The sequence below is a fragment of the Anguilla rostrata genome, unplaced genomic scaffold (assembly GCF_018555375.3).
Source record: "Anguilla rostrata isolate EN2019 unplaced genomic scaffold, ASM1855537v3 scaf1167, whole genome shotgun sequence".
NCBI lineage: Eukaryota > Metazoa > Chordata > Actinopteri > Anguilliformes > Anguillidae > Anguilla > Anguilla rostrata.
Genome location: NW_026986494.1, coordinates 4,530 through 17,784, shown reverse-complemented (window position 1 = coordinate 17,784; position 13,255 = coordinate 4,530). Strand labels below are relative to the sequence as shown.

At 41.2% G+C, this 13,255-nt stretch overlaps 1 protein-coding gene across 1 annotated transcript; it reads right to left on the bottom strand.

Annotated features, from left to right (window-relative positions):
- Positions 1-913: 913 nt before the first annotated feature.
- LOC135247236 (class I histocompatibility antigen, F10 alpha chain-like) lies at positions 914-4,343 on the bottom strand. Its single transcript, XM_064320548.1, has 3 exons — positions 4,188-4,343; positions 3,124-3,384; positions 914-2,344 (listed from the first exon to the last, which is right to left on the bottom strand). Exons 1-3 carry the CDS (start codon positions 4,243-4,245, stop codon positions 1,995-1,997), a joined length of 669 nt encoding a protein of 222 aa, XP_064176618.1. The 5' UTR covers positions 4,246-4,343; the 3' UTR covers positions 914-1,994.
- Between the last annotated feature and the right edge of the window lie 8,912 nt (positions 4,344-13,255).

Genomic DNA, 13,255 nt, shown 5'->3' with positions numbered 1-13,255 from the left:
ACCAGAGCAGTTAAAAAAAACTATTTAACATAAGCTTATCACTAAAGCACCAATGTGGCCATAGCAGTCTTTTTGAATTATTTAACATAGTATTTACATGCGCAACTAACGCATTGACCGGTTGGAATTGTGCGATGCACAATGGCAGAGGGGTGTGTTCGTAAATTCACTCTGGTGGTGTCAGTGCTCTCTTGTCGTTTAGAAATTAGCGCTGCTCTCAGAGCCACACCGACCGCTCCAGATGAAGAACCGGTTTGTCAGAGTGTCTGAACCCCATAATGGCTGACAGTGTGGCAAAATGCGACAGTTGGGTTATTTGGCAATATAGGTAGTGTTATTCAACACGCAGAAACTTACAGTGACATCGGTACATCAATTAATTAACATAAACATTAAATAATATTGTATACATTTAATTTGCATTTTATTTTAACACGTTATTTTTATAATTAACTAATTCATCAAAATGAATGCATTAATTTGACAGCCCTAATATATATATATTTACAGAATATATATATATATATATATATACACACACTCACCTGCCACTTCATTAGGTCTACCTGTTCAACTGCAAACTGCACCCATTAACGCAAATATCTAATCAGCCAATCACTTGGCAGCAACTCAATGCATTTAGGCATGTACACATGGTCAAGACGATTTGCTGAAGTTCAAACCAAGCATCAGAATGGGGAAGAAAGGTGATTTAAGTGACTTTGAACGTGGCATGGTTGTTGTATTTCAGAAACTGCTGATCTACTGGGTTTTTCAAGCACAACCATCTCTAGGGTTTACAGAGAATGGTCCAAAAAAGAGAAAATATCCAGTGAGCGGCAGTTCTCTGGGTGAAAAGGAGAATGGCTAGACTGGTTTGAGCTGATAGAAAGGCAACAGTAACTCAAATAACCACTCGTTATAACTGAGGTATGCAGAAGAGCATCTCTGAAGGCACACCACGTTAAACCTTGAAGCAGATGGGCTACAGCAGCAGAAGACCAACTCGGGTGCCACTCCTGTCACCTAATGAAGTGGCCGGTGAGTGTATATATAAACTCACATATATTGCAATAGCAATATTTACTGTATGCATTTGTTATGTGCTCCTAGTTATTATATTTTGCTTACTTGAATTTTGTAGTAATTTATCTTCTTTTCTCCAGTAGGAGTCTTTTTCTCTGCAGGCTGCAGCGGTAGAATGCGCGGTGCGCGCACAGGCATGTGCACTGGTCGCTTCCGGGTGCAAAATTATTAGCTCCCCTATAAAAGATGGCCATTCGGGGCAGCAGGAGCTCTCTCTCTCTCTCTCATTGTTCCTGTAGACACGCCACACGGAAGCACGCTGCGACCGTTGTGTTTTGTTCTTTTGTTTAACTTAGTTATGACTGATCTTCATTTTCTACCTCGATCCAAATATTATGTCCGACTACCTGGTAGACTGTGTGGTTAGTGTTTTCTTTTCTTTTGCACTTTTTTGTTGTTGTAGCTAGTCAGGGTAGCGTACCAGAAGACTCACTTACCCTTTCTCCCCTTTAATTTGTTCTTTCTCTTATCCCATCCTTGACGCAAGTGAGGGCAGAAGTTATTCTATTCACACAGCTCAGTCCGGTTCTGTACTGTGAGCGTTAGGCTAGACCTGCTGGCTCTGCCGTGTCTACCTGTTTGTATGTGGGTTTGTATTGTATTGGGTTTGTTTTTGTGTCATTTAATAAATATACGTTGCGGTGTTTTAAACGTGTTTGGCTTTTGTGCTGACAGCCGGTTACAGTAACTCGACATTCTTGGGCTGTAACGGCATTTCATGCCAATAAAGCATATTTAACTGATTTAAAATTGTGTGTGTGCGTGTGTGTGCATGTGTGAGAGAGAGAGAGAGAGAAAGAGATGCAGGGACAGCAAAACAGAAAGAGAGAGAGAGATAGTGTCAAGGGTGTAAGAGGGTTAGGGACAGTGTGAGGCATGTGAAACCCATTCAAACTCGTCCCTTTTTTCTACATAGAGATTGCTAGAGATGCTAATTGATCTATGCGTAATGTGCTTTTCCTGAACAGTCTGAGCAGCAGAGTTGTACCTGTCCTCTCCAGAGTGCTCCTGTAGCTCACATACTTGTTCAGCAACTCAATGCAGATCTGGGTGTGGTACTGCTTGTCATTCTCAAGCTCAGCTGGATTCCATTTCACTGCACTGATAAACAGCTGCTGTGCAGGTGGAATGAAATGCCAGGTTTTCATTTCATCAGTGAGGAAGTATTTCCCGTCGTATCCATAACGTTCAATCCCTCCTGTGTCCCTGGTCTCATCATTGTAATGACAGCCAACAATCCACTCGAGAATGTGCACATCTGGAGATAGAAAACACACACAGTCACTGCGCACTTCCCACACACACACACACTGTCACTGCGCACATCCCACACACACACACACACACACACTGTCACAGCGCACATCCCACACACGCACACAAACACTGTCACTGCGCACATCCCACACACGCACACACGGTCACTGAGGACACCCCACACACACACACACACAGTCACTGCGCACATCCTGCTGAAACTACAGCGTTAAACTCTGATCCCACTGAGACCACAGCATTAAGCTCTGATCACACTGAGACTACAGCATTAAGCTCTGATCCCACTGAGACTACAGCATTAAGCTCTGATCCCACTGAGACTACAGCATTAAGCTCTGATCCCACTGAGACTATAGTATTAAGCTCTGATCACACTAAAACTACAGCATTAAGCTCTGATCCCACTGAGACTACAGCATTAAGCTCTGATCCCACTGAAACTACAGCGTTAAGCTCTGATTCCACTGATACTACAGCATTAATCTCTGATCCCACTGAGAATACAGCGTTAAGCTCTGACCACCTTGAAGGGAATTATCCCGTTTATTACACATCTAATTACCTTATACAACAATATACTTTCAGACATCAAGCTATGGGGTCAGTATGTGTGTATATACGTGTTTTTGTGTGTGTGTGTGTGTGTGTGTGTGTGTACTCTATGCATGTGTCTGTTTGCATGTGTTAAGGAGTCTATGAATTTGTGAGCAGGTACATGTATCCATACGTGTATTTTAATGAGTGTGTGTCTGTGCTTACCCTGAGTTGACCTGAAATGCTGCATTGCAATTCCAATATTGTCTTTGAAGATCTGATGTGCATAGAGCGCTTTCTGAGTCTGTTTGTCCCAGTACAGCTTGTCCACTGATTTTTCCATCCACTCAGTCTGGGGGATCATCCTCCTGATGTTGCTGTCATAGTGCACAAACTGCTCATCATCCACCAAACCCATGATAATGAACTCTGGGGAGTCAGTATCCCCACTGACAACAGTGTAGATGTACTTCAAAAAGTGAGAGGCTGTGGACACAAAAACACCTTCATTAGAATAAAGCATAAAATAAATTACAGTATTTAACAGACATGCTTACCTAAACAGCATCAGATTGACTGCATCTTCTTCATATTCATTTACCCAGTTGGACATTTAGGAAATCCTGTGATCATTACCAAGTCCAGAATAAAAAAGGAATACAGAGACAATTTAAGAGCTGAAGATTTCTGCATGCCATTAATTCAGTATTCAAAAGCACAAATTATACTTGCTGCAACTGAACACCAAGAAACTTCATCTCAGAAAATGGCTTCTGAACTAAGCAAGTCAGAACCATTTCTGTTACTAACATAAAAATGTAATCAGAGTAACTCAGTTGCAGCAAGTCTAATCAGAAACAGTTCCCTGTCCCAGTGTGCCTGTCTCATTGCATTCTCCGATTAGTTCTGTGGTTTTTGGTTGCTGCACTTGTATGTCTTGTTAGCCTAGTTATGCTCAGCTGCGCAGTATTTAACGGAAGATGTGCTTATCATGGAGGTGAAGAAGTCCACACCACATAAATTCAAAGGTCTGAGATGTAATATAGAATAAAAAGCAGTATTAGACCTACACTACTGTATTAGCTGTCGATCAAATTACTGAAATCTATTAAGTCAATGCAATTTGATTATACAATCTCAGTATGGGCAGCACAGTGGTGCAGTGATTTCAACCCCAACTGCTGTATTACTCGCTGACCGCACCCGGAATCGGGAGCTGCAAAGCATGAGCTAACTTCAGCGTCGTATTCATTTCTAATATAGGTTATGTATAATTCAGTTTAACTTACCCGCATTTGCCGTGCAAATGGCACGCAGCACGACACAAAGAACACCGAGGACTCTCATTCCGAGGAAAAGGTTCAGTTAGGCTACATTATTCCATTACCAGTTTGCGTTCTGCATGTTGTCACGCCCTGCGGAGTACTGGGTACTTTTACATCAGCTGGCTGCAGGCTCGGAGAAAGCGGTTCTGGACGACGCATGCGTAATTTTAACCTCGAACATTGCATCTCATAAATATATTCAAAGATATAATTTCTTTTTGCAAAGCGTTTTATTATGAGAGTGAGAAATGCGACCCTGCAAGAAACGGTTGTGGATTATGTCTATCGTTGTGTGAATCTGTACGGTCTGATGAGCGTGTACCGTTCAGCAGTTTCGGTTTGCTATATGGTAAATGGTAAATGGACTGCATTTATATAGCGCAGTTATCCAAAGCGCTTTACAATTGATGCCTCTCATTCGCCAGAGCAGTTAGAGGTTAGGTGTCTTGCTCAAGGACACTTCGACATGCCCAGGGCGGGGTTTGAACGGACAACCCTCCGACTGCCAGACAATCGGTCTTACCTCCTGAGCTATATCGCCCCCCGTGTAAAACAGTGTAAAACAGTGTATATGTAAAACAGTGGCTGTGAGAAAGGATGCAGTGGCGTAAGCGTAAACGCATCAGAAACGCAGATGAAATATGGTATGTACTCACGGATTTGACGTCCATCCAACGAGCCTTGACTGACAAAAGAATCAACAAGCCCGTAGAATTATAACTCCCTAGGTCGCAACTTGTGTAGCCTTCTGTCCTGCTCCGTTGTCTGTTATTTCATGGAGATGCACTTTTAGTGTTTGTAAGGTTTATCCTTCTGTCCTGCTCCGTTGTCTGTTATTTCGTGGAGATGCACTTTTAGTGTTTGTAAGGTTTATAAGGCATTTTGATAGGCTTATCTGCAGGTAGGAATCCTCTTCGCTGTTTTGCTAAACTAGAACCGGAAAACATGATAGTGGAGAATAGGAGCAGACGCATATGTCCCAGCAGGCTTTGCATATGAGAGAATAACAACAGTGTGAGAGAAATTAAGATGAAATTACGAAATTCCGTAGTTGAAACAATATGTTTTTAGCAGAATGGGCATGTAGGTGAAGGTTGACATGATCACGGAGTATAGTGCGAAGTAAATGGAGTGACCATGAGCGAGCTTATATTCCTTATCAAATGGTATATATAACAGTCGGTTGGTGAAGTGGAGGGTTAAATAACATTACATTACATTACAGGCAGTGTCTTACTAATAAGCAAAAAGACATTGCCTGGATGACAGCTCACGGGTTTCTCCCCACAAGTGTTTTTATGTACCGCAGGCACTTAGCCCTCACTGAGCGCTGCCCCCACGGTTGCACTGACTCAGAACACAATCACCATCTGTTCTGGGAGTGCACCGTGGCTAGGCGGGTCTGGGGCCTTGTTGTTTCCTCTGTCTCCCAAAACAGGTTGCTGCCGATGTCCTCCCTGACGTCTGAGAGAGTCCTCTACGGTCCCCGAGAGGGACTTAAAACGATGGAGCTCCGGCGTCAGTGGGGGATCATTAACACCGTCCGGCAGGTCCTGTGGGAGACAAGAAACAAACAAGGACCTGGCGAGAGAGAAATGGGGGGTGGACCTCTGGAAAGAACTTATCATATAGTCCACCCCCCCCCCCCCCCCCCCAGGAGGGGCACTTGCTCTGCACACCACTCCCGAGCGCACGTATTGTTTAACTTTTTACATGTTATTTATTGTAATATCTTAAAATTATTATTGTCTTCGTGAGTGTTATTATTGATATATGTATCATTGATTTGCAATTGTCTTCTCTGTTATCTTTTTGAGTGTTATTATGTTTCGTAATTTTTGCAAATGTCTATGTTTAAATGTGCTTTGGTTCCTGTTTTGATTTTTAAAAAGAAAAAAGAAAAAGTAATGTTTTAAAAATGTACATTAAAACCATTAAAGATACATTACAGGCAAATAACGTGTGCAATATATTGCACTAATGTGTTTTTGTCATGTTCAGTGCTAGTAGTTATACTTATGAGTGAATCATGATTTTAAATGTAATGTTTTAATGCGGAGTTGCAGAACGTACATACGTAGTAATTCTGTGTAGCCTATGTGGCTAGATAGAGAACAGGGCGAGGTAACATAAATGTAGAAACGTGGCGTTTGCTGATATGAAGGTTTTGTACGGTAGCCAAGTGAAGAAATATAGTTAGTAGAAATGGCACAGTGGTGAACTGGTGTAACTTTTTAATAAAAGGAATACATTTGCGTCATGAAATGCATATGGGTGGCCGTGAGTGAGTTTTGGTAAAGCAAATATAAGCGTAAGAAAACGTTAGTGTAAAAGAGGAAATGATCTTCCTGAGGGCGAGTCGGGATTCAAACCTCAAACCGGAGGTTTACCAGTCTGTGACTTCGTTAGTGCAGCACCATGCCATAGCTATGCAATGCGTGAAATATCATTAGCGAACCTGCCGGTGGTTTTAAAGAAGAACACAAGCCAGTAAGCACAGAAGAGCTCCCGTTGAATCCATATGGCTTAGCAATATTGTAGCCGGTCAATAACTGAAAAGTACAGACGGTAAATCATAATGCATATGTCTTAGCAATATTGTAGCCGGTTAATAACTGAACGGTGAACGGCGGGTAGATATGGTGCAAAAGCAATAATTGAAAAGTAGTAGACAATTATTAGTGAGGGTCGAAGCAAGTTAAAGAAACGTGTTCCTAACTGGGACCTGCGGGAGCCGTGGATAGTTACGCTTAACTTCCCTTAACTTTTACCGTTCGTTCTCAACGGTAGTTCTTAACACTACGGATGTAATATATTTTCGGCCGCGCGTATTTTTTCGCGGCGCTGTTCCGTCCCGGATGCAGGAAGACCGTTTTCGTCACTGCCTTTACCTTTCCCCATTCGTTCTCAACGGTAGTTCTTAACGTTGCCGTCCCGAATGAATGAATGACAGCGTATAGACAAATAAATTCGAATATTAAATAAGGCGTTTTGCGGTTATTTTGTGATACCTACGCTTCGATAAGTCTTAATAATTTTATTACAAACAGGTTCCTGTTTTATATTGATGTCATCGAGGTATTCTGTCATTATTTCAGCTAAAAGATCAGTAGTTTCATTTTTCCTATTTGACTTAATTATTGGTTTTCACGTCCCGTTTGTTGGCTTGTCCGTGCATAATAACACTTTTATGTGAGAATACTGCAGGTAAATGGGACATGTGCATACCTGCACGTTTGTGTCTCAATACATCAGCTATTATTACCATGGCCCTGCAATCACATTAGGGTTTAATTTACAATATGTTTCATTTCCCCCTCACTATATTATTGCTGGTATCATCATCATTATTGGTATTGCCCCCTTTACATGTGCCTTGTGTAACACGTCACGGTCTAGACATACATTTTTTAAATTATTACTTATTACACTATTGCTGTCAAGGCAATAAGTAATGCCATCTCTAATTGTTCATTGTCAGTACTGTCATTCAGCCAGCTTAACAAACGCTTTCCTATCTATATGTTTATATACTTACCATTATTATTATTATTATTATTATTATTTTTATTATCAGTCAGTTTTAACTATTCAATATAGAACAGGACACAGTACAAATATTGCTGCCTCCACCTTCAGACAATACAGAATTTGTGTAATGCAATTCATATTAACTACCCCTCCCACCCTATCCCCTGGATTGACAGCACACAAAAAAGGGAGATCAGTGGAAAATCATTATAATAACAATAATAATTTTCATGTTGAGAATTTGATAATACTGGGTGATAGAGCTACACAAGGTTGTGTTTCAAAATGACAAAACATAAGGTCAAGGGCATAAAGAACCTACCATTTATACAGCATCTTGATGTACAGTTCCCATGAAAATATAAACCCTCCCCAAATTTTACTGTCCAGGTCTCTGTTTTAGAGTTAATGTTATTTCATTATAGCGAGAATTCTTTGGTCATCAACCGTATAGGTCCACCTTGGCCTACCAGGCCCTTTATGATTACTGAGCTCACCAGTGCTCTCGTTCTTAATGATGTTCCAAGCGGTTGACTTTGGTAAGCTTAAGGTTAGGCCTATGTCTCTGACTGTTTTTATATATATATGCCAGTCTCATAATGGCTTCCTTCCATTGGCATACCTTATAATTGTACTGAAGAAGCAATTGAACACACCTGACTAATCAGAAACGCATGTGAATCCATTTGTCCTGAACATTATGGCACCCTGAAAATATGTACGTACATCCCCAATTCTAAAAAAGTTGAGACAGTAAATGAAATGCAAATAAAACAGAAAGCAGTCATTTTTAAACTTTGACTTGAAAAATATTGCCCAAATTTAATAAGCGTTATTAAAAGAAATGGTGATGTTACAAAGTGGTAAACACTCGACTGTCCCAGCTTTTTTGGAGCGTGTTGCAGTCAACAGATTTGAAATGAGTGTATATTTTCAAAAAACAATTAAATTCACAAGGTAAAACATGAAATAATGTGCTGTTGTAGTGCTTTAAATATAGTACAGGGTAAATAAAATGTACAATATTTAACATTATCACTCCCTTTTGTTTTTATTAGCATTTTCCACACTGTCTCGGCTTTTTTGGAATTGGGGTTGTATGTATGTATGTATAGAGAGTGCTGTTATTTCTACAGGGTGAAATCAAAATGTATTAAAATAATCTTTCATAAGAGCTGAGAGCTGATAGCTGCATTGTTTGATTACAAATCTAAAAGTATGAAGTACAGAACCAAGTAAAGAAATGCGGCTTTGTCCCTAACGTTATGGAGCTCACTGTATATAAAAAAATTAATTTCTGCTTCAGAAGTGGCCCATGAAGTACTTGGCAAAAGCAGACCAATGCCAGTACTTCTCTTAACACCCAAGCTCCGAGGAGCTTCAGGAGACCCAGCAGCCGCGGCAGCACGCGACTGCAGGGAGTCCGACTGCATGTGTGCCAGTTGTCACCTTGCAGCCTCGGCAAATCCGCCTGCTCCAGTCCCAGCCCCAATCCCATTTCATGCTTGTGCATATCAACCCTGCTAATACTGTTGTGAACGAAAATACAAATATAGCTTTACATTTATACTTGGCTGTTTATGTGTTTATTAAGAATTGTAATATGTAATGTTGTAATCCTATTTGTACTGTTGCAATAATTGATCCGATGTAAATACTTTGATAACTTTATATGTATTGATTCGGCAGAAAAGATTTCCTGATCCTCTCCATAATAAAATAGAGGTGGAGAACAAATATCATGTTAATATCAAACCTAAAAAAAAAGAAGAAGCATTATCTGAGACACTTCTGTGAAGAACAAATCAATTATGAACAATTATGAACGATTATTTATTTGCCCGCAGGTGGATTCGAACCCTCATTTCCGTGGGAGCCCGTTACACCTATACACGGCTGGCCCCCGCGTACGACCCCGTGTTTCCAAGCCTGTAACCTTACCCACTAGGCCACGGACAGACTAGCTGTTCAGACTCTGGAGTTGCAGAATGTACATACGTAGTAATTGTTTGTAGCCTATGTGGCTAGATAGAGAACAGGGCGAGGTAACATGAATGTAGAAACGTGGCGTTTGCTGATATGAAGGTTTTGTACGGTAGCCAAGTGAAGAAATATAGTTAGTAGAAATGGCACAGTGGTGAACTGGTGTAACTTTTTAATAAAAGGAATACATTTGCCGTCATGAAATGCATATGGGTGGTCGTGAGTGAGTTTTGGTAAAGCAAATATAAGCGTAAGAAAACGTTAGTGTAAAAGAGGAAATGATCTGCCTGAGGGCGAGTCGGGATTCAAACCTCAAACCGGAGGTTTACCAGTCTGTGACTTTGTTAGTGCAGCACCATGCCATAGCTATGCAATGCGTGAAATATCATTAGCAAACCTGCCGGTGGTTTTAAAGAACACAGGCCAGTAAGCAAATAAGAAACGCAAAATCCCCTTAGTTTGGGGCTTTATTGTGTGGACATGCAAAGTTGTTTATGAATTCTGTCTGTTGAAATGGGGTCAGAAAGTACAGAATTTAATGTTTTTAAGGGCTGAGTATCTGTGGCTGTTGTTGTTATTTCTGTGGGGAACCCTGAATAGTGCCAAACTCTCTGTGCTGTATAGGTATGGGGCATGCCCCCGCCAAGGCGTAACTTGGCGGGATGGCATACCTGCCATCCCAACCCAATGTGCCAGTCCCGTAGGATTGGCTGAAGGAACTCATCCTGTGGCTGCAATTCTCTATAAAACGCATGCAGACATGGTGAAGAATTGAGGCTATTTTGGAGGCAAAAGGGGGTCCAGTGTTGCCAACTTAGCGACTTTGTCGCTAGATTTGGAGACTTTTCAGACCCCTTTAGTGACTTTATTTCAAAAAAAGTGCCTAAACATGTGCTAAACATTAGGTACTTTCCTTGAAAGAGAGTTCCCAACATTGCTCGGTGAGTCTGCAGTATTCCCTGTGCTCTCTGTGGCTTTCTAGCTCACATGACTGTTGCAGACTGTGGGAGAGAGGCAGGTTTGGTCGACTGACCAGCAGCAAGACTGAAACATGAATAAGCAGCGCAAGCACGTTTCAACGTGCCCAACGACCAATCACTGATCATTCATTTGACTATATACACTCACTTCATTAGGTACACCTGTTCAACTGCAAACTGCACCCCTTAACGCAAATATCTAATCAGCCAATCACGTGGCAGCAATTCAATGCATCTAGGCGTGTAGACATGGTCAAGACAATCTGCTGAAGTTCAAACCAAGCATCAGAATGGGGAAGAAAGGTGATTTAAGTTACTTTGAACGTGGCATGGTGGTTGGTGCCAAACGGGCTGGTTTGAGTATTTCAGAAACTGCTGATCTGCTGGGGTTTTCACGCACAACCATCTCTTTCTGAAAAAGAAAATATCCAGTGAGCGGCAGTTCTCTGGGCGAAAATGCCTTGATGGCAGAGGTCAGAGGAGAATGGCCAGAATGGTTCGAGCTGATATGAAGAAGATCATCTCTGAACGCAAAACACGTCAAACCTTGAAGCAGGTGGGCTACAGCGGCAGAAGACCACACCCAGTACTAGCCAGTACCTAATGAAGTGGCCGGTGAGTGTATACGTAAATAGTTAGTTTGACTCTACTTTGAAAATATGTTTAGTTAATTTGACTATCTTGTAAATATGTAAATAGTTCATTTGACCAAGTTAGACTATTGTATTTAGTAAATATGTACATAGTAAGTTTGTATGGCTTTCATTGGAATCTTTTCAGAAAATCTCCCTCCATTGTGTAACATGTTTTTTTTTCAATTCAAATAAAAAAAAAAATTATTGGTATGGTAAGAGTACACTTACATTGCCAAAGCATACACTTACACGACAAACATAACAGATAGGCAATAACAATTTAACTACAATAAACAGAACAAAATCCAGAAGACAGAAATACAATTCTACATCTAGAAGATAACGCAGACAAAATGGCGATGAACTATAATAACTTTGCTTTTTGGTGTCAATGTTACTCAGTCTGTGGCAAGTGGCAATGTATTGTGCTGCCAAATCCACACATTCCCTTCTCTCTCCCAAAAGGAATGGCAGCCTCTCAATCTCTGAGAGCATCTTAAATTGTGGGCAGATTTCTTTCATTTTGAGGAAGAACAGCGACCTTGCCTCTCTGTATTTCTCACATTTCATGAGGAAATGAAACCCTGTCTCCACCTCTTCAATGTTACAAAGTGAACACAACCTGTCCTCTCTGGGCAGCCAGGTCTGCCAGTGTCTACCTGTCTTTAGCTTGGTTGTGTTCACTGAGTCTATATCTTGTCAATATTTTTCTTGTTTTTAATTCTTTCACTGTGGTCAGGTAATCTGTTGCTGTGTTGAGGCTGCTTTGTATTAGTAGGGGTTAATGAACTAAGCCTCAAGACTAGCTGGCTGAAGGGACTCTTCTTTGGGCTCATCTCTTGGTAATTCAGGGCCTTGTAATGATAAGAGTGGGGGTCGCTGTTTTTGAGGTGAATCCAAAATTTAACTGCCCCTTTTTGGATGTTAATCAATAATGGGTATTGGCCTAATTCTGCCCTGCATGCATTGTTTGGTGCTTTCTTCTTGAATCACTGATTGGAATATTAAGCCAAATTTTGACCGGCAGTATAATTTTGGTATTTTTCTTTATGGCATAGAATGCCCTGCATGCTTTCTCCTTCAGTCCATTTACCGCCAAGTTAAAGCTTCCTGTTGAGCTTATTTTTAAACCTAAATAACTGTAATTGTTGCTGTGTCCAATTGTTTTATTTCCTAAGTTGAATCTGTATTTATTTCCCTGAAATCTGGATCTTTTTTGAAATACCATAATTTTTGTTTTTGTCATTCACTGTCAGGGCCCAGGCTTGACAGCGTTTCTCTACCAGAGCCAGGCTCTGTTACAGTCCATGTTCTGTGGGTGATAGCAGAACCAGGTCACCTGCATAGAGAAGGAATTTTATTTCTTTGTCATCGAGGGTGAGTCCAGGTGCTGCAGATTGTTCCAACTCTTTGGCCAGTTCATTGATATAAATGTTGAACAGAGTGGGACTCAAGCTGCAGCCCTGCCTCACTCCCCGCCCCTGGGAGAAGAATTCCGTTCTTTTGTTTCCAATTTTGACTCCGCATTTGTTTTTGGTGTACATTGATTTGATTATATCATATACTTTACCCCCTATACCACTCTGGACAAACCACTTGATCTACCAAATCAGTGAGGGATGAAAGGTAAACAACCTGCGTGTTAGTACGATGTAGTGTTATACCTTTCACCTTTGTGCATGTTTTACCTCCCCGTGTTCTGTAAGCATATGTTTTCCGGCCCCCTGAAACAAATTCCACAATGTGGTTGCCGGTGTCCAGCTCACTCGTCAACTCACCCAAAAAAGCGGAGGCACCCAGTCACCTGGCCGACTCACAAAGATTACAGAATCTGTGTCATGATACAGAACCCTGTCAGGCAATTTGTCCATGAGGTTGTAAAGCTCAAGGCGTGCGTAAGCGG